Source organism: Notothenia rossii (genome assembly GCF_949606895.1).
Source record: "Notothenia rossii genome assembly, chromosome: 11".
NCBI lineage: Eukaryota > Metazoa > Chordata > Actinopteri > Perciformes > Nototheniidae > Notothenia > Notothenia rossii.
In genome coordinates this window covers 37689751-37715910 of record NC_136910.1, presented here as the reverse complement: position 1 = coordinate 37715910, position 26160 = coordinate 37689751, and the positions used below count along the sequence as shown (strand labels likewise).

Below are 26160 nucleotides of genomic sequence, written 5' to 3'. Positions count from 1 at the left end.
ACAAGATGCGAGCAAAAAAGTTGAAATGTCATTATCTTCTTCCGTATAGGTGCAACTCATCACTGTTGGCTGAAGTGTTTTAGCGCCTTATTATGTGTCATTAGTCTTAGATTGTCACTTTTATCTGCAGCATGCATATAGGAGAAAAACAGCCCAGTTTGGCTTGCTGAGTATCCCTGCAGGGAGTGGAAGCACACGTACACTTCCAAGCAAATTATAAGTGCGGTTCTTATTAAAACTGTCATTCTCTGCAGATACTAATACAATGGCTTATACTGTAGGCAAGGCAAGTTCATTTATATAGCACCTATTAACACAAGGCAATTCAAAGGGCTTTGCCTTAAACTCAACTCACAGTGTGTGTTTATAGTGAACTTTTTTTCAAAGGCAGAGTTACTGAGATACCTTTTTAGTTTGGGTATATTGTGCAACAAATGCTGTTGAAGCTCTGTTCAACATAATAACAAACCATTCAATTTTCAGCATTATAAGAACCCTGCCTTTCAATTGCTATGAAAACGTTGCCATGCTGTTGTATAGTATCTCTCATGCAGCAAATGCAGAAGCTGCACGAGAGTTTCTCCCCGCTGTGTGTGTGTCGGAGGTCCAGAAGCAGCTACTCACTCAGACACTCGTTGGCAGAGTCCCCCGTGGCCCTGGCCCAGGGTCTGTCCTGGTAAAAGGGGTGACATCTCTGGCAGTCATCTCCCGCCGTGTGATGCTGGCAGGCACACACCAGCCCCCCGTGTTCCCCCTCAAAACACTCGCTGGCGTGACCGTTACACTTACATCTGAGGGAAACACAGACAGATAGTTATGTAGAAAGGATGAAGAACAACTTTGCTCTGTCTCTGACTCTCCTCACTGACTCTGAGTAGAAACACACACAGTCAGTGGAGAGGGAAAGTGAGAAGGGATTTCCATGGGGAGTTGTCACTTCCTATCATCTTTAACAGTTATAACATGGCTTTAGATAAGGTGGGGTGTTCATTTCCATTCAGAAACATTACTATTCAAAACTCCACTCAGTGCTATACACTGTGTTATAGTAACAGCAAGAAGCATGTAACTCTGGCGTTTGTGTTAATGTTTATCTATGTGAACTCCTATGTTTATATTTATTTTTATCAGGGAGGCAGACATTATCCAAACTGTTAAGGGTGTGCTGAAGACTCCTTTAAAAAAAGAGATTATGCATTTGTCCTCCTGAGTACTACATTCACGGTATTTTATTTGATAGTTCTTATTGTATTTTTATTGTCTTTCTGCTGTGATTCATCTTGTTTCATTTGTATCTATTTTATTTGTATTTCATGTTCTATCTTGTCTTTTCATTGTTTTTATTTTAATTTAATTCATCTTTTAAAACTGTCATACATGTTTGTTAATCTGTAGATTTGTGACGTTTGACTATATAAATACACTTTTTTTAATGTGTGTGTATCTTTAAATATATGTATGTTTTTAATGATCAAAACTGAACAAATAATCATGAGATAAACATGATTTAATAAGTACATTTTCCAAACCAGATAGCTAATATCTGCTGCCTTTTCTTCTCCCTGCATTTGGAAAGCCTATTATTTCCAGTGAAGCGCGGTGGCAGATACGCCCTCCTGTGTGTAATACTTCCTGGCACTGTCGTCGGGTTTTGTCAAGTGGCTGTGATAGGGGACGGGGACTTGTCGCTGAGTGGCAGGCTCTGTCAAATTTAGCCAGCTGTCGAGGATCCAGACGCATACTTGCCTGAGGCTCAGACCCAGTTATTTCTGTTGTCGCTGAGACGACAACAACCCAGTCACTCCAAAGTGCTTCCAATCCACATATCAGATCTTCTGCTGGAGGAGACGTGAGCTGCTCTGTGATCACTCAGAATGAATATCAAGGGAGGGAGGTGACATGAGCAGGCAGCATATGTGCAGTTCAAAAGACTTTAAGTCTGTATGTTAGAATGAAAATATGCATTACCAAAACACCTCTCTCATTGTCTGGCCTTAGAGAAATCAACCTATGCTATAAAGGGAAAGTCTAATACCGTCTATAAATTATGGGGGAAATACATTGTTTGGAACGGAACTAGATACAACCTTGTCAATCAGTAGGCAAAATATAATTGGATATGATGTAACTGTTTTAACCTTTTGACAATTTCACATTCTATTACATCATTTTTTTATATTTATGTTATTTTCCGTTTTCTCTTTTTAATTATTGTTCACTGTCAATGTATATGTATATTCTTTTACGTTATTAATTTAAGTACTTTTTTGTAATTGTAACTTTATTGTATTAATTTATTTGTATTTCTTCTTCTTCTTTGGGGGGTTATACATTTCTGTAATGTCTTTTGATGACAAATAAAGAAATGCCAATAAAAATATATTTAAAAGCAAATGCATTGCCAGCATTCCTCATTTATATGGATTGTCTCCACTCTAGCCCATCTCTTCTGACAGCAGTCCACCTTGGGTTATGGCTGCATTGATGTTCTGTATTAATGACGAGGAGTCTTTCACAGCTTCTGAGAGCGGGACTTGGCGAGGTGTAGCACTGAGCTGTAAAGCCTTGTTTACTCATTCAGAAAGCACAAAGCTAACGTGTTGTCATGTGGGTCTCTCCCCCAGGTGCTGTGGCACTGGTGGGTAACTTGTCCTGTCACTGCAGTGATCCTAAGTGTTTATGGCATGTGTCAGATCAGATTTATATTCAGTGTGAAGGCTTCATCTCGACTACTTAATCGTCCACTCCTATGTGAGACGCCAAGGTGCAGCCTGATCCTTGGCACCCCGTCTTCTCTCATTACTTTGAGTAATAAACCAAAAGAAGTGGAAGGAGGAAGCAGGATAATATTGTATATTCACATCTAAATTGTATTTTGACGGACAGCAGGTTTTTTTCATACCTATTTTTAGGAAAAGTTGTTGATTGTTTTTCTTGCTTTGGGACAAAGCAGATTACTTGGGTTACAAAGATCCAGTCTCCTGAAAGGAGAAGGATTTATTATTTCAGGCATATCTGCAAACCTGTATACTGCAAGGTTGGATAAGGGGTTAAAGGTCAACCAATAAGAGGGTCATTGGTTCGATCCCCAGCCGCTGCAGTCTACATGTCAAAGTTCCCATGGGCAAAATACTTAATCCCAAATTGCTCCTGTAGGCAAGTTGATTTAGAAAAAAACGTTACAACATTTGGTGTAGTTTCATGAAATGTTTTTATAATAAAGATATTTAAATTAAGAAGATTGTGGTATTTATTTAATACTGACTGGAGATGTCCCGATACGATCACGTGATCGGGGATCGGAGCCGATCACGTGATTTTCAAAAGAAGAAAAAAAATCGGGGATCGGGATTTATTTTTATTTTTTATAAATACTTTTTTTTAGATTTTGTATTCAATGTTACAAAACAAAAATGACCATGTTCAAGTCTTAAAGTCATCCTGAGGCCTTAGTTTGGGTTTCAAATGACAGAACATCATGTATGTGTTGCTTCTTTGGGGCTTGTTTTCATAGACCTGGTTGCTTATTTCTCTCAAATCTGGCAAAAGAGTGGGCAGGGCGCAGTGTCTAATTGTAGCAGTAAGCTAACGAGTACTGAAAGCTTTATTTTGTTTTGATCCAATGCTGCACAACTGAACCTATCCAATGCTGCTGTGAAAGAAGCTATATCCATGTTGGATAGAATATCCAATTTAAATAAAAAAATAACCTTAAGGGACAACTTGAATGCTTTTTTTTCTCTTAATGCATTGCATAAAGATCGGATCGGGAAAAATCGGTATCGGCAAATTGTCAAAATCAAATGATCGGAATTGGATCGGGAGCAAAAAAAGGTGATCGGGACATCCCTAATACTGACAATTGTCCTTGAGACCAGTTGAGACATGCCAAATTTGAAAAAACACAACCGAAACTATAATCGCTACCTAACCATAACCAATTGCTTTATGAGGCTTACTTGAACAATATGTGAGATAAAAGACATTAACACTGGGCTCATTAAAATGTTTGCATCGTATGCCTTGTATTCATGCAGCAGTTGTGTTTCCTCCAAAACTAATTTGGAAAAGCCAAATAGCATTACATACATTTATTTAGTAATAGATAGGGCTGTGTGCTCAAATTCAAAATTATTTGAGCAATAAATAGAAGAACCATGGCACACAAATATATACACCACCAGCCTTTTGAGTTTTCTTTTGTTGTTTGGCTCAACTTCAATTTCATCCGACAATCCAAGGTTAAAAGAGACTAACTTTGAACACTCAAGAAAGCGTGTGTTGGCTATGCAGCCTTTTCTGTAGTCTCTTACCTGCCACCCACAGAGAAGTCAGAGATGGCATAGAAGTACGAGCGCAACACTTTAGCGTCCTTGAAGAACTCATCTCCAAAGGTGTTAAGCCTGTCCAAAGAGATGAGCAGGTCAGTGGCTGTCACCCATTCCTGGAAGAGAAAAAAGGTAGGGATGAAGAAACAGGGCCAACAGGGTGAGACTGATGTTAGCTATTGATGTTAGCCACTTCAATCAGTGTGTTGATGGCTGCCACACTTGGTGGTACAAGAAAGTAGACACGAGGAGGAAAAACACAAAGTGGGCTTTAGTTGAGAGAAGGAAGAGGTATAAGGACATAAAACAGGAAAAGGTGGCAAAGCAAAGAAAATAAAAAGTGGAAATGGATAGTTGGTGGATCAAGGAAAGGAGACAGGGGTGATGGTGTAACGGCAGGGGATAGAGCAGATGTAATGGGCAGATAATGAGTACGGTGTAGGAAATCGAGTTAATGTCAGAAAAATGGGTGAAGAACGAAGGGGATTATTGGAGACTGAAAGCCAAAATATGAAAGAAACATGAGAAAAGAGACAACACCAGCAGCACTACTTGGGTATAATGGATGGCGGAAGGCAAAGCCCCCATCCCTGATATGATTTAAGCTCCTCTGTTTGAGGCCACTGCAAAGACAGGATGAAGCGAGGGTAGGAGAAGAAAGTGTGGAGGGATAACACAAACAGAGAAAAGCTAACAGGAAGTGGGGTGGAAGATAAAAGTGTGGCCAGGTAAAGGGAGAATAAAATTGACATGAGAAATCTCTCCCTCGTAACAGAACCAACTTTAAAACAAATAGCTGAGGAGAAACTTTCTGTCTGTTTCCTGGCTGGTTTTGAGACTGAGGTTTTAAAATCCTGTACGTTTTGAAGCCTGTCCCCAGAGGGGTCTTTGAAGTGTGGCTGTGGGAGATTGGAGCGGATGGGTTTCAGACTGAAAACACATGTGATGGGTTCATTCATTCATGTTTTTATTCCAGGCACTACAGCTGGTCTTTGTAGTGCTGTAACCCATAAGATAACACCTATTAAATAGAGCAAAGTTTGCATATTTCAGCCGATGAAGTAGTAAAAGATTCATACCGTAACTTTATCATGATAGCAGCATGTCTGTAGGTGATGTATACAGACATACATATGTTCCCAAGAGGATACATCCTACAGACATGTTTGGCTCTGAGTGAAAATTAGATGAAAATTAGTGGAGATATCCTTGGATACTCCCAGTCAGACTGATTTCAAAAGTCTGGTTTATGTTACATCTGTTAACATAAACATGCACATAAAAAAGTGTGATAGAACATAAGGAGAAACAGTCCCTGCTGACAACTGCATGAGAATACATGTAGATGGTACTGTATAGTCCTTTAAAGAGAAGCTCAGGTCAAAGCAGATGCTATTTGCCCAACATTTGTGTCCAAGTGACTTTTCATTGGTCTAGTATTGAGCAAGAACACTGCTGTTGCCATCTGTGAAACAGAGTGCAATGTAACCCTTCCAGGCATTAATCAGTGATGCAAACACAGGTATGGTGAAAAAAGAGAGAACTATTCGAAGCAGGAAAAAAACAGCGTAATATACCATCTGACAAAGGCCTGTGCTATAATGCTTCAATTAACTGTTCTTTATAATATACTCAGATCAATAGGAGACAGAGACGTTAAGTTATAAATCAAGCGTTTTTATTATTATTTACAGCAGGGGTGGGGAACCTTTTTCCTTTCAATTTTTACAACATCCTCCGAGGGCCGTACAAATGATTGAACTCAACCTCTGCTTAAAAAAACTAAAATCACAGCCGATTCATTTCGCCTTTCTTTCATGCTGTGCAAAGAAAAAGCAACCTCTCAATCCAGATATCTTTCCATGACTCGCGCATGCATGCATGTGCACGGTGTGGCATGACCACCAAAACAGAAAGATATGGACACAAGATGTGTGCAAATGTATTTAGTATCCATGTGAACATGATTTAAGTGGAGGGGACCTAACCTCCTCTAGGGGGGTCCGTGGGCATGCTCCCCCGGGAAGATTTTTTTTAAATATTGAAGTTAAAAGCATCAATCTGGTGCACTTTGAGAGCAACATGAGGAGATCTATGGGTGCATCTTTCAACACTCATTTGAAACAGAACTGTAAGCAGATTTTTCTTTTTGGATATTTTACAAATCACTCCCCTTTTAAACTCTATTCTTGTTATTTTTAACAACTTTTTTGTTACTGTCATATAGTATTTTATACCTGTTTTTCATTTAGTTTCTAATGTCTCATTAATAATTATAATGATCATATCAAGGTGTGCCTTAACCTCACTGAGCTGAGGTTATTTGAGCCTCTCAGGAGAGAGCTCTCTTCCACCTGGTTGTAGAAAAGCAAGGTGTTTAAAGCCTAATCCTCTAGCAAAATCTCTAATATGTTGTTTTCAGACACTTACAATGACGGTGCATAATTGCCGGTGTTGTCAGTCGAATTCGTTTTTTTCCCATTATACTGTACACAAAAACATTGGGAAATAGGGCTGTGCAGAATCTGTATACTAACCTTTGACCATTTTTATTCTTTAGCTTTATAGTAGTTAAAATGTAAAACAATTCAGTTAAGCGTTATTCTCTGTTCAGCCAGTGAATAAAGGGGCTTAATTGGTTAGTTTTAAGAGGGAGATGACACTACTGAGCCCTCTGAGGCTCTCTTCGAAGGTACCTAGCGTGATCTCTCTGCCTAAAATAGCACTGCAGTAAAAGTTTCCAACTAAGTCATCTCAAAAAAGAGCTGCTTCTCAGGGGCTTTCTTCTTCTGTCAGCATGAACACCATCCTCCTGATTCAAAGGGAGAGGGTCTTGGGATTAAGACCACCTGCTTTGACTGTGCCTACAGACCTTAAAGACACACTGCTGAGGCATGGAGAGGTCATAACGGAACATCTGGTGTGAATATGCTGCACATGTGTTCCTGATTGGTTTAAAGCTTGCATGGATGGTGTCAGCATGACTACTGGAAAAAAAGGCTATTCAGAGCAGAGTTTGGTCTATTCATCAATGTGCAATCAATGAAACTGTGTATTAAAGCTTCTAATTAACAAGAATTTAACAAGGCCAGGTGGTTCAGTAAAATGCTGTTCTGTTCTCCAGTTGTAACTCATCCCACCCTCAGTGTCCCACCTGTGATAACCTCTGCCTTCACACTACACCTCATCTCTTATTTTCCTTACTTGCCAGGCTTATCTCTGCACTATCCCGCTAGCTGGAGAGCAGCTATTGAGGGCTATGGGGCCTTTATTCTGAAGCACCCATAACTACAGAGTTGCAGCATTGAGCGCAGTTGGCTGGCATACTATTGTTCCGACTGTGCTTATCGACTTTGCCCCTGCTTGACATGGCTCTACTGGCTAATGGGGTTTGGAAGACACTGAATGAACCTGATGCACTGCAGTGGCCTGGGGAAAACAGATGCTCATTCTTCATTTAGTTTTACACTGTCTGGACATGATATGATTTGCATTCATGCTTTATTAGAGGTGAGTGGTGGGGTTTGAGATGGGGAATATAGCTGCAAGGTAGCAAAGTAAGGTAAAATTAAGGTCAGTCAGGTTGAGAAAATGGACGGGAAACAGAAAAAAGGAAATTATGGTTTAACTTTCCATTAAAAAAAAGTGGAAAGAACAAATTAAGAGAATACACAAGGGATAGGAAATTATTCTCTTCCTGTCTGACATGCTTAAAAAATACAAATTATGATTGCTCCGTTTTCTACCTTGTCATTATCTCAGCGTTTCTCCTGGTATTATATAGGAAATGTACATATTGCCTTAATGATAATGCATGCGACCTGCACAATAAGTGAGGTTTCTAATCAGCAAAGAAATTCCATAAAGGCCACGCAGGTAGCAGTGTTATACAGATGCAACCACGTAAAAAAACAATGATGAAATATTTTCTGTGTTTTAGGATAAATATATTTCATGACTAAAGTTTGCAAATCATTTATTAATGCTGGCTGATTTCTGAATGTTTGACATCCACTTGGATATTTGTTTTGTTGTTTTTTATGTATTTCGTCTATCTCTAAGCAATGGTAAACTTAATTTTTATTTTTCATGTGATCAATTATTGACTGAAATTCAATGTTTCCTATTAGCACAAAAAAAAGGACACAATGCTAATGACCTGACTTTTGAAATAAATAATGAAAACACTGATGATCGTAATGGAGCATGAGATGGGCCGGAGAATCGGAGCAGCGGGAGCGGTACTGCAGTCGCTTTACCGCACCGTTGTGACGAAAAGAGAGCTGAGCAAGACCGGGCCATTTTCGTTCCTACCCTCACCTATGGTCATGAAGGATGGGTCATGACTAGGGCTGCACGATTTTGGGAAAAAATGTAATTTCGATTGCGATTCGATTTGCGATTTGTTTTTAAGCGACCCAACAAAAGTTTATTGTAAAATGCGGCCATATCTCCGGCTAGGAAGGTCGCATCAACATGCTCCCGTCTCTAGCACCCCCGCAGCCCGAGCTACGAGGGAAAGAATGAAACTTACATGAAACTTCCATTGGGTTGCTTTAAAGTCAAGCTTCAGTTTAAGATTGTGATGGAGCATTACTAACCTGACTCAGATGGTTTGTTTCACCAAACCATCTAGGAAAGCTCCATTGGAAGCCATTTGGAAAGGGCAGGCACTTTCAAAAATACTTGGTAGGTGATTGTATCAATCTGTCTATCACCTTCTATCATGGGCCACTTCTGATTGGTTGACAATGACTGGTACATGTGGAGCACAGCACTTCTGATTGGTGTGGATGACTGACACGAAGAACAAAAAAATCGCAGGCTTTGCCATTTGATAATCGCATCATTCGATTTAAAATCGACTAATCGTTCAGCCCTAGTCATGACCGAAAGAACGAGATCGCGGATACAAGCGGCCGAGATGGGTTTTCTCCGCAGGATGGCTGGCGTCTCCCTTAGGGATAAGGGGAGAAGTTCAGTCATCCAGGAGGGACTCGGAGTTGAAACGCTCCTCCTTCGCGTTGAAAGGAGCCAGTTGAGGTGGTTTGGGCACCTAGTAAGCGATGTCCCGCCCCTTAGCCTATGACGTACAATGTGTACTCCGATTTGCGATTGGTTTTTAAGCGACCCAACGAAAGTTTATCTTAAAATGCGGCCATATCTCCGGCTAGGAAGGTCGCATCAACATGCTCCCGTCTCTAGCACCCCCGCAGCCCGAGCTACGAGGGAAAGAACTAAACTTACATGAAACTTCCATTGGGTTGCTTTAAAGTCAAGCTTCAGTTTAAGATTCACCCTGTAATAGAAACATGTGATCTCCGCAGGGTGGCTGGCGTCTCCCTTAGGGATAAGGGGAGAAGTTCAGTCATCCAGGAGGGACTCAGAGTTGAACCGCTCCTCCTTCGCGTTGAAAGGAGCCAGTTGAGGTGGTTTGGGCACCTAGTAAGCGATGTCCCGCCCCTTAGCCTATGACGTACAATGTGTACTCCGATTTGCGATTGGTTTTTAAGCGACCCAACGAAAGTTTATCTTAAAATGCGGCCATATCTCCGGCTAGGAAGGTCGCATCAACATGCTCCCGTCTCTAGCACCCCCGCAGCCCGAGCTACGAAGGAAAGAACTAAACTTACATGAAACTTCCGTTGGGTTGCTTTAAAGTCAAGTTGAACCGCTCCTCCTTCGCTTTGAAAGGAGCCAGTTGAGGTGATTTGGGCACCTAGTAAGGATGCCACCTGGGCGCCTCCCTAGGGAGGTGTTCCAGGCACGTCCAGCTGGGAAGAGACCAAGGGGTAGACCTAGGACCAGGTGGAGGGATTATATCTCTTCACTGGCCTGGGAGCGCCTTGGGATCCCCCAGTCAGAGCTGGTTGATGTGGCCAGGGAAAGGAACGTTTGGGGCTCTTTGCTGGAACTGCTACCTCCGCGACCCGACCACGGATAAGCGGGAGAAGATGGATGGATGGATGGATGGATGATCGTAATTTTAAAGAGGCCCTATTATGCAAATGTTCAGGTTTCATAGTTGTGTTTTGTTCCCCTACTGTGATTTGTTTACATGCTTTAGAGTTCAAAAAGTCTGGCTGGCTGTGTCATGATTGGTCACCTGCGTAGAGATGTCCCGCTCCTTAGCCTATGACGTACAATGTGTACTCCCCCTGGAGAGAACTTTGGGACTTTAGCCTTTGGCCATTTACGTGCACAAAACCCTATAACAAAAAAACTAAAAGCACAATAGAGCCCATTCAAAATGCAAGAGATTCAAGCCTCTATTAATAATGGTCAATTCTCAACACTGGTTCTGCATTGTTTTTGCGTCCAACATGCAGTTCTCATTCATAACACTCCGTTCGATGTCTCACTATGGGATGTGGCTCAACGTGTATGCAAACAGAAGCATCAATCTCATTACGCCAATCCTGATTGGCTGGTGATCTTGAAGTCTACGTCAGGGAATCCACCCACCCTTTAAGTAGCTTGCACTACGTCGCAGCGTCATTCAAACATCTCTTCTCGCTTCGGAGCACATCTCAAAATATCAGTAGCTGGGCTAGGTTAACTGTCCACAGACTGAACCACAAGCTAACTTTCGGTCGACGGGCGCTTGCCGGCTAATCTTGCTTTACAAGAAGATTTAATTGAATATTAACACACCAGTTCATATTGAAATCTGCCACGACGTTTTTTCTTTCGGAATAAAGGTAAGGTTTTGATTTTTCTTCTAACGGTAGCGTACCTGTTACTAGTTTATCCCTCCACGCCGACACCCCGGCGAGCAAGGACGGATTCTTCTCTCCCTCACACCAGAGGAAACGGAGATAAAAGATATTAACACACCAGTTAATATTAGAAAATCTGCCCGCGGTTTTTTCCTTTCGGAATAACGATAAGGTTTTGATTTTTTCTTTCAAACGGTAACATACCTGTTACTAGTTTGTCCCTCCACGCTGACACCCCGGCTAACGAGGATGGACCCTTCTCTCCCTCACACCGGAGAAGACGGAGGCTCGGCTCTGCGGCTGCGTGTTTAAGATTTTGAGCACGGACTCACACCAGGTCTGCTCGTCCTGCCTTGGGCTGGAACACGCCCAGGAGGCTATCGATGCCCCCGGTTCGTGCGGGCATTGTGCCCGCTTCACCACCAAGAGTCTCCGCCGACGGCTAGCGCACCAAGCTAGCCTGTCGGGACAGGACCTCTTCATGTCTGTTGATTCGCCGGCCGTCAATCGAGACATGGTGACGACCGCAGCGGAGGTTGAGCCCCACGCTGTGTCGGAGCCCCGTGCCGTGTCAGGCTGGGGCCCGGCGGCGGCGAGAGCTGCGAGAGTGGAGCCCCGCGCTGTCTCAAGCTGGGAATCCCGACTGGACCTCACCGTGGTTCCACCCGCGGGGGATGTCCTAGAGCTGAATTATATGGAGGAGGATGAAGAGGATGCCTCTGAGTTCCTCTTATCCGACTCAGATGAGCACGAAAATAACATCTTGGTTTCATCCGCCCAGGCTGCCAAGCCGGAGGCGATGTCCGCTCCCCCGGGCGAAAGCACACCAGCTTCGCCCTGCCTCAGTATGGACTTGCAGGCTGTGTGCCAACGTGCTGTGTCCAGCCTGGACATCCCCTGGCCTTAAGTGGCCAAGTGGGACGAAATCACATCGATCACGAACATTTGCCTCTGTGTGCAGCGCTGTGCAGTCCAAGCCACGGGCAAAGCACTGGGGATAATGGTGGTACAGGAGAGAGCCAGGTGGTTTAACCTGACGAACCTTCCAGACCGGGAAAAAGAGGACATCTTGGACATGCCTATTGTTCCCGAGGGCATATTTGACACCGCCCTGGCTTTAATGCAACAGCGCTGTGAATCCAAAAAGAAGGAGAATGAGGCTCTCCGGCTTTGCCTTCCCCGAAGGGTCCAGCCGCCGCCTTCAACGGCCCCGCGGCAGTCCTTCGCTCAGGCTGCCTCACATCCTGCCCGTTTCAAGATCCCGAAAAAGCATAGGCCACAGCCCGCCCCGGGTCTCCAGCCCAGACTTGAGGCGAGGACGAGCTGGCCAAGAAAGTCTCCGGTTCCGGCAGCAGCCGCTCAGGCACAGCCGGCCTAGATTTTCAGCTATCAGGCGAGGAAGAAGAAAAGAGCGGCCTTGACAGCCTCTTCTCCTCTCCTCGATAAAAGAGCTGGAAGTTCCCTGTTCTCCAGCTCCAGAACACGTTCCTGTGTTAGATGCTCATGTGTTTCCGGGGTGCAACCATGCCCCCATCTTCCCGCCGCCTCGAGTGATGTCAGAACGTCATCCTCGAGTTCGCGCCATCAGGGAAATGGACTTAACATCAAAGACAGCAAGCTCCGCTGCTCGTTTAAGTCACACAAACACATGTCATCACTCTTGTTTCTCAATAACTCATTTTCCACTGTCGTTTCCAGGCTTAAAGCCAAGGGCGCAGTCAATAAAAATGAAAAGAAAACAATAAAAACAATAAACAGTCTGATGTCTTTCCCACTTCTAAGAGTGGCTGCTGCCTCTCGCAGAAGGCGGACGATGGACGGGGGTGTGAAGGCACCACCGCCACACGCATGCGCAGTGTCGACCGAGGTTGCCAACCTGGGGTACCACCGTGTTCAGACACTAGAGGGCCCCATAAAACAACAAATAAAGACACAGAGAGCAGACGTGACATCTCCACTTGCTTTGAGAAGCGAAAAGTGGAGGATGCTTACAGATTCTGCTTGGGCTTTCAAGACAATAGCACGGGGTTACAGACTCCAATTCGCTGTTACCCCCCCTCACTTTTCGGGCATTCTGCATTCGCAAGCCCGGGGAGAGTCGGCCCATATTCTGGAGCAAGAAATTCTCTCGCTACTAGAAAAGAAAGCTAGTATTTCCTCGTTCCTAAACAGGGAGGGAACGGAATTCGGCCTATAATAGATTTGAGGGCTCTGAACAAATATCTCAAAAGATACAAAATTCAGAATGCTCACTCACACGTCTCTGTTGCGTCTCGTGCGTCAAAACGATTGATTCACATCAGTCGACCTGAAAGACGCGTATTTCCACATCCCAGTATATTATCCACACAGGAAATATCCGAGGTTCGCCTTTCAGGGTGTCTGTTACGAGTACAGAGTACTTCCCTTCTGTCTGTCTCTCAGCCCACAAGTGTTTGTACGATGTACGGAAGCAGCAATAGACCCGTTAAGACAACAGGGTATTCGCCTGGCAACTTATCTGGACGATTGGCTCCTTCTCGCACAGTCGGAGCAAGAGGCTATTACGCAGACGAATGTCCTCGTAAAACACCTGCTCGACCCGGGTTTCGCAATAAACACAGAAAAGAGCATGTTGTCCCCAGCCTAGACTATACTCTTCCTGGGCCTACGCCTGAATTCGGTGCCCTTTACAGCCCGCCTGTCAGCAGAGAGAGTGAAAGCCTTCAGGGCTTGCCTCGCTCATTTCCAGCCACGCAAATATGTTCTCCTCAGATCATGTCTGCGGTTACTGGGGCTCATGGCGTCAGCCGTCCTGGTGGCACGACTGGGACGCTTACACATGAGGGAGTTTCAGCGCTGGGTAGCTGCCCTCAGACTGGACCCCGCGCCAGAGTAATGGTGACTATGAAATGCGTAATGGCACTGCGCCACTGGCTGCACCCGACTTTTCTAGTACGGGGCGTGCCTATAGGTGCTGTCCTATGGCAGAAGGTGGTCACCACAGACGCATGTCTGACGGGCTGGGGGGTATATACGAAGGTCGACCTGTGAGGGGTCTCTGGAGCAGAGACCTCCAACGGTCACACATAAATTATCTGGAGCTTTTAGCGGTGTTCCTCACCCTGAAACGCTTTCTGTCTTTTCTCAGAGGACATCATGTCCTCGTGAGGACAGACAACACGACCACAATATCGTATATAAACCGCCATGGGGGTTTGCGTTCTCTCCAGTTACACATGCTGGCACGCAAACTGATCTTATGGAGCTGCAGGCTCCTCCCTGTTTCCAGGTCACTGGTGTCCTTATGGGACTTGGCAGTGGTTTTAGATGGGCTCGACCTCCATTTGAATCCCTGGAAGAAGCTGACATGAAACACCTGTCACTGAAGACAGTGTTGTTACTGGCTCTGGCATCTTCCAAGCGAGTCAGTGACATTCATGCGCTCTCTGTACATCCTTCATGCACTCAGTTTGCACCGGGGCAAATGAGAGTGTTGCTGAAGCCCAACCCTGCCTTTGTACCTAAGGTGGTTGGCTCATGTACCCCCATTGACATTGAGGCATTTCCTCCGCCGATGTGTTCCTCTGAGGAACATTGGCCGAATTTGCTGTGCCCAGTCCGTGCTTTACGCACCTATATGGACAGGTCAAAAGAGTTTCGCAATGACCAACTCTTTGTATCCTGGGCTAACCCTCATAAGGGCAAGCCTGTTACCAGGCAACTGCTCTCCCACTGGATTGTGAAAGCGATTGCTCTGGCTTATACGAGTCAGGGTTTGCAGGCACCAACGGGCCTGCGTGCTCATTCTACTCGTGGACTGGCTACATCCTGGGCTTTGTTCAAGGGTGTTTCCATCCAAGACATTTGTGCAGCAGCGAGCTGGTCCTCACCGCTCACTTTTGTCCGCTTTTACAGGCTAGATGTCTCTGCTCCAAGTGTGGACCGCACAGTGCTGGGCCCCGTGTTGAGACGGGGTTCTACCTGTTAATTCTGGTTGTTTTGGTGATTTTCGAGATAAGCATGTCTAGCAATACGGGAGTTCCAATGTCCCATAGTGAGACATTGAACGGAGTGTTATGAATGAGAACTATAGGTTACTTACGTAACCCCAGTTCTCAGAGTAACATGAAGTGAGATGTCTCACCAGACGGCCTTTCTTGCTAAGGCGAAGCGAGAAGAGGTGCTTATTTTGAATGACGCTGCGACGTAGCGCAAGCTACTTAAAGGGTGGGTGGATTCCCTGACGTAGACGTGAAGATCACCAGCCAATCAGGATTGGCGTAATGAGATTGATGCTTCTGTTTGCATACGCGTTGAGGCGCATCCCATAGTGAGACATCTCACTTCATGTTACTCTGAGAACTGGGGTTACGTAAGTAACCTATAGTTTTCACACACATAGATGATAAACAGTTTAAAATGCATTGTTAGCATTTTTAAAGTTCTTAAACACCACTAAAGCAAACACTCTCTACCATTTATCATGAGTGTGAGACCATTATTATATAGTAGAGTTATTAGCTCTGCTTGGTAGAACAGTGCTAAGTGTGTAAGTAAAAGCAGACATAGTTCCAAATATCACTTACTGCGCTGAACGGAAGCAGTGTCTTAGGGTTAATTAGTAGTCAGCCCATTACATATTATTCGTGCAAACCGCAGCAAAAGCTTAATTAACTTTGATTCCCACTCCCTTGGAAATTGGCTTCACAATACTACAATGATGCTGACTTAGGGATAGGCTGAGGCGTTGAATGTGGCAATGAGCCAGTGCTTTGTTTGAGACAATAACGGTCTAATGATCAAACGAGCATGGTGCCAGGGAAGTTTTTGAGGATATCAAACACAGTTTTCAGAGCACATCACTGCTCAGGGCTTGTCAACTTCATCCTCACCTCTAAAATCTTCCTTGTCTCCCCCCAAACATGTCTGTCTCCTTCCCTTCCCCCTCTTCCGGTATCAGTCTGTCTGTCTCCTTGAACTCTGGCTGCAAGCGCTGACGGGAGCAATGTCCCTCATTCCGAAGTTAATAACTTTTTAATTTAATTGCTCAAGTTCACTGTGGCCTCAATATGTATTTTTTCCCCTTTTACTCATTGTCATTCAATGCTGGAGCTCCAATATTTGCCACACAGCTTTCTAGAGGCAGAGAGAGAGAGAGAGAGAGAGAGAGAGAGAGAGAGAGAGAGAGAGAGAGAGAGAGAGAGAGAGACACGTTGGACTGGTGGCAGGAGAGACAGACAAACCGTTTTAATGGATGACTGAACAAATTAAATTAGAATTCAAAAAGCAGCTTTCATCTTCTGCTTGATTATTGAAAAAAAGAGAGCTTTACAAACTTGACAACAGAGCCCTCTTTGAAGTAAGCCATTTCTTTACAGAAAACCCCTAAATGATGCATTACAAGGTGAGTGTTGTTTACTCCAAATTAAAATCATTTGGCAACACATTACAATGTGTTGATACAGAACAGAATATGTATGCAGGTGACACATACATGAGCAAACAACACCTGTAAGTGTCATTAAATGTTTTCTTGATATCTCAGAACGAGAAAAAAAGGTGTAGAAAGAGAAAATGAAGCATGGAAAGTTCTATATATGCTTTTCAGACTGAGGCACAAGCGTTAAATCTGCAAAGGGATTAAAATGCTAATAAAACAGTCAGGATGCAATTCCTTCCTTAAGCCTCATGCATTATGCATGCTTCTGTATGAGCCATATGCAGAGGAAGTGGCACAGTGACATAGCACAGAGAGGAACAAGCCTCTTTTAATGCTTTGTTGACAATCTGCACATAATCACTGTCATTTAAACCCCTGACACAAATTCACAAACTTTATCTCACTATAAGAAAAGCCAGTTGATGAATGTGATTTCTATGGAAAAAAATAAAAGTGATCCGTCCACTGAAACATGTTTGACAATATAAGTTTATCAGAGAAGGGTTTTTTTCTATAGTCCTGTTTTATTGTGTATTATATGCACACAGACTTATTCTAAGGCTTGAATTTAAAACGCATCTCTTTCTTTGTGCTTCACAGTGTCATTCAGATGGACAGATTATAGTAGGCTATGGCCTCTTTTGTACCTCCAGGCCAGGGGTCGGCAACCTTTTTGATATGAAGTGCCATTTAAAAAAAAAAATGTTATCAGCGTGCCAATGATCAATAATTATCAACGGGGGGGGGTTGACACTCGTCAACTATCAGCAGGAGGGCGGGGGAGCCTCGCTGCGGGGAAGCAGTGTGTGGACCTGTCAGCGCAACTTACATGATGCCGAATTTAACAACAACATTTAAATAATTGGTTTAAACGGCATAATAATAAGGACGATCGTCCGTTCTGTGATTCTCCAGAACACACAAGTTATGATATTAGGGTCATGCAGAGTGAGATGAGATCGCTGTCCCTTTAAGAGAGAGAGAGAGGGGTGCGGCTTGTGCATGTGTGTTTGTGAATGGTAGAGCGACAGTGAGGGAACGTGTATATGTTTCTGGAAGTGAAACGGGAAAGCAGAAAAACAGAGGTCTGTGATGTATTTTGTGAAACAGAAGAACAGCTAAATAAATGCAACGGCCTCCCAAGAAGAGCTCGCCTCTCTCTAAAGTGGGTTATTGAACCTGAAGCTTGTTGCTTCTGCCCTCCTCGACTACGGTCTTTGAGCCGACAGGAAAGTTCTACACACAGATGGCCAGTCCGCCCCTTTGTAGCATATTATTTCGATGAGAGATGAGCAGAACGCCACTGGGCTTTCAACTAAATAAACACAGCCACGCAAAAACTGCGTCATTTGTACAGCTCCTTATGGGTACTGCAATTAGTGAAGTGCTTTCCTCCGTGGTGAAACGATCAGCACTGCACCACGGAGGAAAGCGGCAGAAAGTCAACTGGAGATAAAGAGAGCGGGGCTGCGTTGCGTGCATGGCTTCCTTCTGCAGGTAACGGGGAGACGAGCTCTGGCGGCGGTCTCGCGTTCAGGATCCGAAAATTAATTTAAATATTTTGCACACTTATTCCACTTATTCCTAGTGTGCCACTGGTTACGGTGCCGCGTGCCAATGCTGGCACGCGTGCCAGGGGTTGCCGACCCCTGCTCCAGGCTATGGTTTTACTGCATTAGCTGGATCACTGCTCATGTCTATAGAAATGCAATATTGCTACAAACAATGTGGAATAAGTAAGTGCTCGAGGCATTTACTCTGATTACATCGACTTTATGAAAAACACATTCAGCCTGAGCAATGGAATTCACTTAATTAGAGACTGAGGCTTGTTTTATAAATGTGTTTTCATTGAGGCCAGTCAGTGATTATAATCACGACTAACTCTCTTCCACTTGTGCTTCAGCTATGGGGGTTTACATTCTGAGAATTAAAGGAGTTCAATCCCAGACACCGAACCGCAGGGTATTACAGTGTTCCCAGGCTCTTTACCTCCATACGACATGAGAAAAGGTCAAGTCATAACAGCGACAATGTGAGGTCATCATTGTAAGTAGAAACTAATCATAAAATGTGATGCTCCATTTATTGCCATTATCCCAGACTATCCATACAAATACTCAGCCAATATTACCTGTATTAGGGATGGGCATGATTAATCGATGATCGATAATTGATCGTTAAGGATTTTGTCGATTTCGTATTTTTCTTATCGATGATCGGTAATAAAACATCCTACCAGCAGGGGGCGATATAGCGTAAGGAGTCGCGACAGCAGAGAAAACTTCCTGCGAGCTGCTCACTCACAAAGATAACAACATGAAGCGCGCGAAACGAAGTCCGGTGTGGGACCATTTTGAGATAAAAAACGAGTCCGCTCACTGTATACACTGCGACACGGTTTACAAGTACAACACGACAACAACTCCGATGATGTACCACTTAAAGAGCCTTCATCCCAGCGTGTTAAGAGGCACTGAATCCTCCGTTCAGCCCACCATCACCTCAGTTTTAAACCGGAGGAGCTGTGATGCGAAGCGGGCGGAGAAAATCACAGAAAGTATCGCCAAAATAATTGAAGTGGACATCTTCCCCACAAGTGTCGTCGAGGGGAAAGGATTTAGAGATGTGGTTAGTTTACTTGAACCAGCGTATCAGATTCCCTCACGGCGCACTATCACCAGGGTCATAGAAACCCACTACAAGGAGCGAAAACAGGAGCTCCTAAACAAGTTAGCCACAGCAGCTAGTGTTGCTATAACAACAGACTGTTGGACCGCTTTAACAGCGGAGAGCTACATCACTATCACATGCCACTACATTTGCGACAACTGGCAAATGAATTCAGCGGTCCTGCTCACTGAAAGCCTTCCAGGCCGGTATACTGCCGACCTTCTCGCTGAGAAGATGAATGAAGCTGTAGAGCAGTGGGGATTTGAAGCCAGAGTTATCGCCTGCGTCCACGACAACGCGGCCAACATTACGGCTGCCAACAATCCCACCAGAGTCAGCTGGGTGTCTGTTGCTTGCTTTGCACATACTCTCCAATTAGCCATAAATGACGGGTTTGCTCTATACCTGCATCGGGTCATCTCTGCAGCTGGTAAACTCGTTAGCCACTTTAATCACAGCACTGTGGCAACCAATGCGCTTAAGGAGAAGCAGGAGCAAATGGGCCTCGCCACCCACCGGCTTATTCAATCGTGCAAAACACGGTGGAACTCAGTCTGTGAGATGTTTGAGCGACTTGTGGAGCAGCGCTGGGCTGTTGTTGCTGTCCTCTCGGACAGAACCCTGACCAAGCTTCAAGATGCCAGGGTCCTGGAGCTGAAGGATGAGCACTGGCGGCTCATGGAGGACGCACAGCCTGTGTTAGCAGCACTTAAGTGTGTCACAACTGCCATGTCTGCCGAGAAGGACGTCTCCATCTCAAACATTTATCCAGTAAGCTTCAGCCTCATCAACACCCATCTCATGCGGAGAGAAGGAGACGAGACCAGAGTAACCGAATTCAAGACCAAAGTGAAGTCCTCCCTCAGCAACAGAATGAAGGTAAACTAACTAATTAGTTGACATGACACTCATAATAAATAGCCGCTGATGACGAGACTGACATAGGCATAGCTAAATGTCGCTTATGTGCTTTGCTTATTTAGATATGGCATATTTTCAAACGTTTTTTATCGATCATCCGACATTTTTCTATAATTTATTTATACAGGTTTGGTCTGACGAGTTTGTGACATCCGCCCCAATGATTGCATCCATGCTGGATCCCCGTCACAAGCATTTGAGCTTTCTTTCGCCACCACAGAGACTAATTGCTAATGCTAAACTGGTTGAACTGGGAGAGGCAATTGATGCAGGTGAGGCGGCTATCCCACAGACTGGGAGAGAGGAGGCGGTGTTGTCATGCCGGGGAAGTCCCACAACTGTCACTGCCACTACGCACGTTTCTGCGATGGCACTTCTCCTGGGGGAGCAATACTCATCTACCCCACAGGACACTGGCATTGAAACAGAGACTCAGAACTTTCTGAGGGACATACCCCCACCTCTGGAGTGCAGCCCGACTGATTGGTGGAAAGTGAACGGTGGAAAGTTTCCCAGGCTGGCTAAATTAGCTAGACGCTATCTCTGCATCCCCGCCACCTCGGTCCCGTCAGAGCGGGTCTTTTCAGCCGCTGGACTGACCGTCACTCGGCTCCGTTCACGTCTCACCCCCGAGCATGTTAACATGCTAATTTTCCTCAACAAAAACCAGTAGGTTAAGTAAGCTATAGCCTCCTAACCACCGTAGCCTTTAGTCAGACCGAGGCCTATAACGTGTTATTGTTTTGTGTTTACTATTGTTAGTTAAAGTTTTATATCTAAAATAGGCGGAATTGTATTTATTTTGTTTGAGAACACTGGCTCTTATTTTGTTAATATCCCCGACGCCTCCGACATTTGTTTTGTTTATTGTTTGCACATTTAAACACAGAAGTGAGTTTCTGATACTATTGTTAGTTAATGTTTTATGTCTAAAATAGGCGGAATTGTATTTATTTTGTTTGAGAACACTGGCTCTTATTTTGTTAATATCCCCGACGCCTCCGCGACATTTCTTTTGTTTATTGTTTGCACATTTAAACACAGGAGTTTCTCATTATACTATTGTTAGTTAATGTTTTATGTCTAAAAGAGGCGGAATTGTATTTATTTTGTTTTTGTTTGTTTTAAGAACACTGGCTCTTATTTTTTTAATGTCGCGGAGGCGTCGGGGATATTTCTTTTGTTTAACATTTGCACATTTAAATAAACATAAAAGTGAGTTTCTCACTTCTGTTATTCTGTATCGACCTGCATTAATGTTCACGTGTTCTGTTAACGGTTGTTTTATGGTCAGGCTTCTGTGAGGAGAGCAGTTAGGGGCGGGGTGGAGAGCAGAGGGCTTTTTGAGTGCGTGTCTGTGTGGGCGCGTGCGTGTGGGTGAGAAAGGCTGCATGTTAGGGAGAGGAAGAGCAGCACGTTGTTGAGCGGTTTGTTGTTTTTGGTTGTTTTGGCGTGGTCCCGGCCCACAGTGACCCTTCCTGTAACCGCAATAAAGCTGTTAAGATTGTATACGCTTCGCTCGTCATTCCGACCTGTCCGGGTGGACGTTACAATACGTCATACAGTTTTTTTGACGGGTATAAATGTTAACGATTAATCGATAATTGATCGTTAAAGTCTCACGATGATCGATTAAAGAGATTTCTTAAAATGCCCATCCCTAACCTGTATATTGCAATCTAAATCATATTCACACAAGACTTGACTTAATGAAGATGATTACTGCCAGTGAAATGTTTCGAAAGCTTTACTAACTGGTATATATCAACAGATGTGCATATGATATGTATACAGTAACATAAGTTATTACAAAGCATGTAGCCTCAATGCTCATTGGTCAATTTGGATCTTCCAGAGATTGATAGTTCTCGATAAGAGACCACTGCTAAGGAGAGCAGAGATTAAGGGACTATGTGCAGTCATACCAACCCGCAGAAATAAGTCTGGTCAATTTAACATCAGCTGTGGACATTAGTTTTCTCCATTAGAAACACAGTGGGATATCTTTGAAAGAAGTTCAAAGACACAGCGCTGGACGTCAGGGAAATCAACAAAATAAGACAGACAGGAGGTAAACACTAACAAGAAAATGGTATGGGCTCTTCTTGACAACTAATTTCCTCATTGCATTTCAATTTTAATTAAAAAACAGCGACTACTTTTGCACACAGCATTGTATATTTAATAGTGATACTCTATTGATTGATTCTTATTTTTAACATGTGCAATTCCTTGTTTATCATGCTGCTGTAACAAAACAATTTCCAAATTTGGGATCAATAAAGTAAGCCTTAACTTATCAAATAAAATGATATACAAACAAGATTTCTCATAGTTGGAGTATCATGACGTTTTTTCTTTAAGTTATGAAGACAAGCCTAAGGTTGAGCCAGCAGCTGTGAAGCTGTTCTCAGGCACAGCAGAGAATCAAGCTTAACGCTTACATCAGCACACTCACTTGCTGATGAAAAGCAAGTAATATTTACCAGGTTTGCCAATGTCAGTGTGCTAACATTTGCTTTTTCCCACCTAACACAAAGTACAGCTTAGATGGATGGCAATTACTTTAGCAAACATTGGTTCATAAACCAAAGTTTGGGACTAATTAGAATTTAGCCCCTAATGGCAATAAAGGAAAAGTGATGGAATCAACAACTTCTGAAGGTAGTGGGTATAGTGAACTGCAGAACTACAGTAGCTACACTGACAATATTGTTCAAACAGTGCCCCCATGACAGAATATACAGTGGGGCAAAAAAGTATTTAGTCACCAACCAATTGTGCAAGTTCTCCCACTTAAAAAGATGAGAGGCCTGTAATTTTCATCCTAGGTACACTTCAACTATGAGAGACAGAATGGGGGGAAAGAATCCAGGAAATCACATTGTAGGATTTTTTATGAATTCATTGATACATTCCTCTGTAAAATAAGTATTTGGTCACCTACAAACAAACAAGATTTCTGTCTCTCACAGACCTGTAACTTCTTCTTTAAGAGCCTCCTCTGTCCTCCACTTGTTAACTGTATTAATGGCACCTGTTTGAACTCGTTATCAGTATAAAAGACACCTGTCCACAACCTCAAACAGTCACACTCCAAACTCCACTATGGCCAAGACCAAAGAGCTGTCAAAGGACACCAGAAACAAAATTGTAGACCTGCACCAGTCTGGGAAGACTGAATCTGCAATAGGTAAGCAGCTTGGTGTGAAGAAATCAACTGTGGGAGCAATTATTAGATCTTATATCGATCTGGGGCTCCACGCAAGATCTCACCCCGTGGGGTCAAAATGATCACAAGAACGGTGAGCAAAAATCCCAGAACCACACGGGGGGACCTAGTCAATGACCTGCAGAGAGCTGGGACCAAAGTAACAAAGGCTACCATCAGTAACACACTACGCTGCCAGGGACTCAAATCCTGCAGTGCCAGACGTGTCCCCCTGCTTAAGCCAGTACATGTCCAGGCCCGTCTGAAGTTTGCTAGAGAGCATTTAGATGATCCAGAAGAGGATTGGGAGAATGTCATATGGTCAGATGAAACCAAAATAGAACGTTTTGGTAAAAACTCAACTAGACGTGTTTGGAGGAGAAAGAATGCTGAGTTGCATCCAAAGAACACCATACCTACTGTGAAACATGGGGGTGGAAACATCATGCTTTGGGGCTGTTTTTCTGCAAAGGGACCAGGCCGACTGATCCGTGTAAAGGAAAGAATGAATGGGGCGATGTATCGTGACATTTTGAGTGACAACCTCCTTCCATCAGCAAGGGCATTGAAGATGAAACGTAGCTGGGTCTTTCAGCATGACAATGATCCCAAACACACCGCCCGGACAACGAAGGAGTGGCTTTGTAAGAAGCATTTCAAGGTCCTGGAGTGGCCTAGCCAGTCTCCAGATCTCAACCCCATAGAAAATCTTTGGAGGGAGTTGAAAGTCTGTGTTGCCCAGCGACAGCCCCAAAACATCACTGCTCTAGAGGAGATCTGCATGGAGGAATGGGCCAAAATACCAGCAACAGTGTGTGAAAACCTTGTGAAGACTTACAGAAAACATTTGACCTCTGTCATTGCCAACAAAGGGTATATAATAAAGTATTGAGATGAACTTTTGTTATTGACCAAATACTTATTTTCCACCATAATTTGCAATTTTTTCTCATTTTGTCTCTCATAGTTGAGGTATACCTAGGATGAAAATTACTGGCCTCTCATCTTTTTAAGTGGGAGAACTTGCACAATTGGTTGCTGACTAAATACTTTTTTGCCCCACTGTATATAGCTGGGCTCCACCACCAATCAGTCAGCAGCAAAGACTCTGAGAGGACAGGACGTACATGACGCCTTTTAGAGCAGCCTCAGGCCCCATTTACACGGGAACGCAAACAAAACGCAAAACAAACCGAATTTGATATCAAAAAAGTATTCCGTTCACACGAATACGGCTCAATAAACGTGTCCCTACACGAGACCGCTTGACCTGCTGGAGAAGCTGTAGTACATATGCCGGGCCTGTAAGTGGCGCTATACTTCCGCCACAAAATACACCAAAAGCAGCAAAGAAGACCCCCGAGCATGGTTGCCATGGTTGCCTGGTTGCCCTTCTGTTTATTTTCGGTGGATTTAGCAACATGTCGTTCTCCATGTCCACTTGTTGTTGATGGTTGTGGTAGAGGAGCTGTAGATTTTGCACTAAGATCTGCAGCATGGTCAGTAGCAGTAGCTACTGACAGTAGCTACTGACCATGCGTTTTAGGGGTCCGTTTCCGCTGTTCCGTTACGGCCTCGTGTAAACGAACGGGCTATACGAAAGAGAAAAGTAGCGGATACAACCCGTTTCGTTCCCGTGTAAACAGCACCTCAGTGTTGTGTTGATACTATCTGAAATTAGCATGGACAGATCTGCAAGGAACTAAACTAGCCTACAGGGGTCAAGTGGGAACAAAAAAATAAAATAATCTGAACCAAAATACACCTGTACAGGTAGTTGCAATGATTTGGATTTGAACTTTAAGCTGTATAAATTGTTTAAATCATACCACACTAACCTAACCTTGCTTGAACATCCCTCTCTGTGGCCCTCTCGACCATCCTGTCATGCCCTTCATCTTATATTCAAGAAATAGTGCAGTTGTGGGTATTATTTTCGAGTGCTGTTCTCGACCCTGACCCTTTTATTGAGTTGTGTTTTATTGATTTTCTTTTTGTTATTCTAGTATTTGTTGCTCAAGTGGGGAAGCAGTATGTCAACTTCTCATAAAAGAAGAGTATGCTTCACCATCTTGTTTTTTTTAAAGATGATTCACTGCACAGAATAGTAGTTGAAATTCCACCTGCTTTGCTTTCGCATCAAAGAGGATGGCTGATGTGTTTTTGTGTTTGCTCACTATACTCATCTGTCCCATCAGCCCTAAAACAGAGGGGAAATTAGAGATTTAATGAAATAAATGGTGCCATTGATCCGCCTTTTATTCTAATGGGAGAATAGATCACAGTCAATTATAGTTCTTCTCATCTTGTTGTTTAAGAGGGAGGCAGAGGGAGATGTGGGGGGCGAAGGAGAGGGGATGTTTGGCAGGTCTTTTGAGAGATTTGCCACCCAATCAATGTATTCTTGGCTAATATTGATCCTCACAGCTTTATAATCAGCAGGTCGATGTCATCTAAAGCTTACTGAAACACAGCCAACAACAGCATTAGTGGCAAGGTTTTAATGCAACTAAGGTCCTGACAGATCACACACATTTTTTTCTTAGCATGGCCTCATCATGATAATACAAACATCTAAAAGGTTCAATAGTTTAATCAGAAATTTGAATATTTCCCGTTGTTGTGAACAGGAATCCAAGCTGTTTTATAAAGTGTGACTGAAAAAGTAAGTTTACAGACGGACTCAAAAAAGGAAAGACTTCATACATTAATTACAATCAACAGGAGAGACCACATGCTAAAATGGTTTAAATTAAAATTGCATACCTGTAAAGAGAGCAACTAATTCCACAGTACACATTAAGATGTAATTATTTGTATTTAATTAAAGCAACATTTTATAATAACCTGCTAGGCGGGTAATTTACGATGTTTTGAATACAATAC

General features: G+C 43.7%; 2 protein-coding genes across 2 annotated transcripts in view; one reads left to right on the top strand and one right to left on the bottom strand.

Moving 5' to 3' along the window:
* Window positions 1-26160, bottom strand: part of lamc3 (laminin, gamma 3) — a gene marked incomplete at its 3' end in the record, with an annotated part of 159122 nt that overhangs the window by 99512 nt on the left and 33450 nt on the right. The window contains exons 3-4 of the mRNA XM_079659941.1: window positions 4314-4444; window positions 625-791 (exon numbers count right to left, since the gene is read on the bottom strand). Of these exons, the coding sequence (XP_079516067.1) occupies window positions 625-791; window positions 4314-4444 (298 nt within the window). The remainder of the gene's footprint in view (window positions 1-624; window positions 792-4313; window positions 4445-26160) is intronic.
* Window positions 18615-21570, top strand: LOC307025637 (E3 SUMO-protein ligase ZBED1-like). Its single transcript, XM_079660453.1, has 2 exons — window positions 18615-20021; window positions 20191-21570. Exons 1-2 carry the CDS (start codon window positions 18789-18791, stop codon window positions 20734-20736), a joined length of 1779 nt encoding a protein of 592 aa, XP_079516579.1. The 5' UTR covers window positions 18615-18788; the 3' UTR covers window positions 20737-21570.

Coding starts and splice junctions, on each gene's coding strand:
- LOC307025637 (XM_079660453.1), top strand. CDS start 18,789: ATGAAGCGCGCGAAACGAAGTCCGGTGTGGGACCATTTTGAGATAAAA. Junction 20,022..20,190: donor CCCTCAGCAACAGAATGAAG/GTAAACTAACTA, acceptor TTATTTATACAG/GTTTGGTCTGACGAGTTTGT.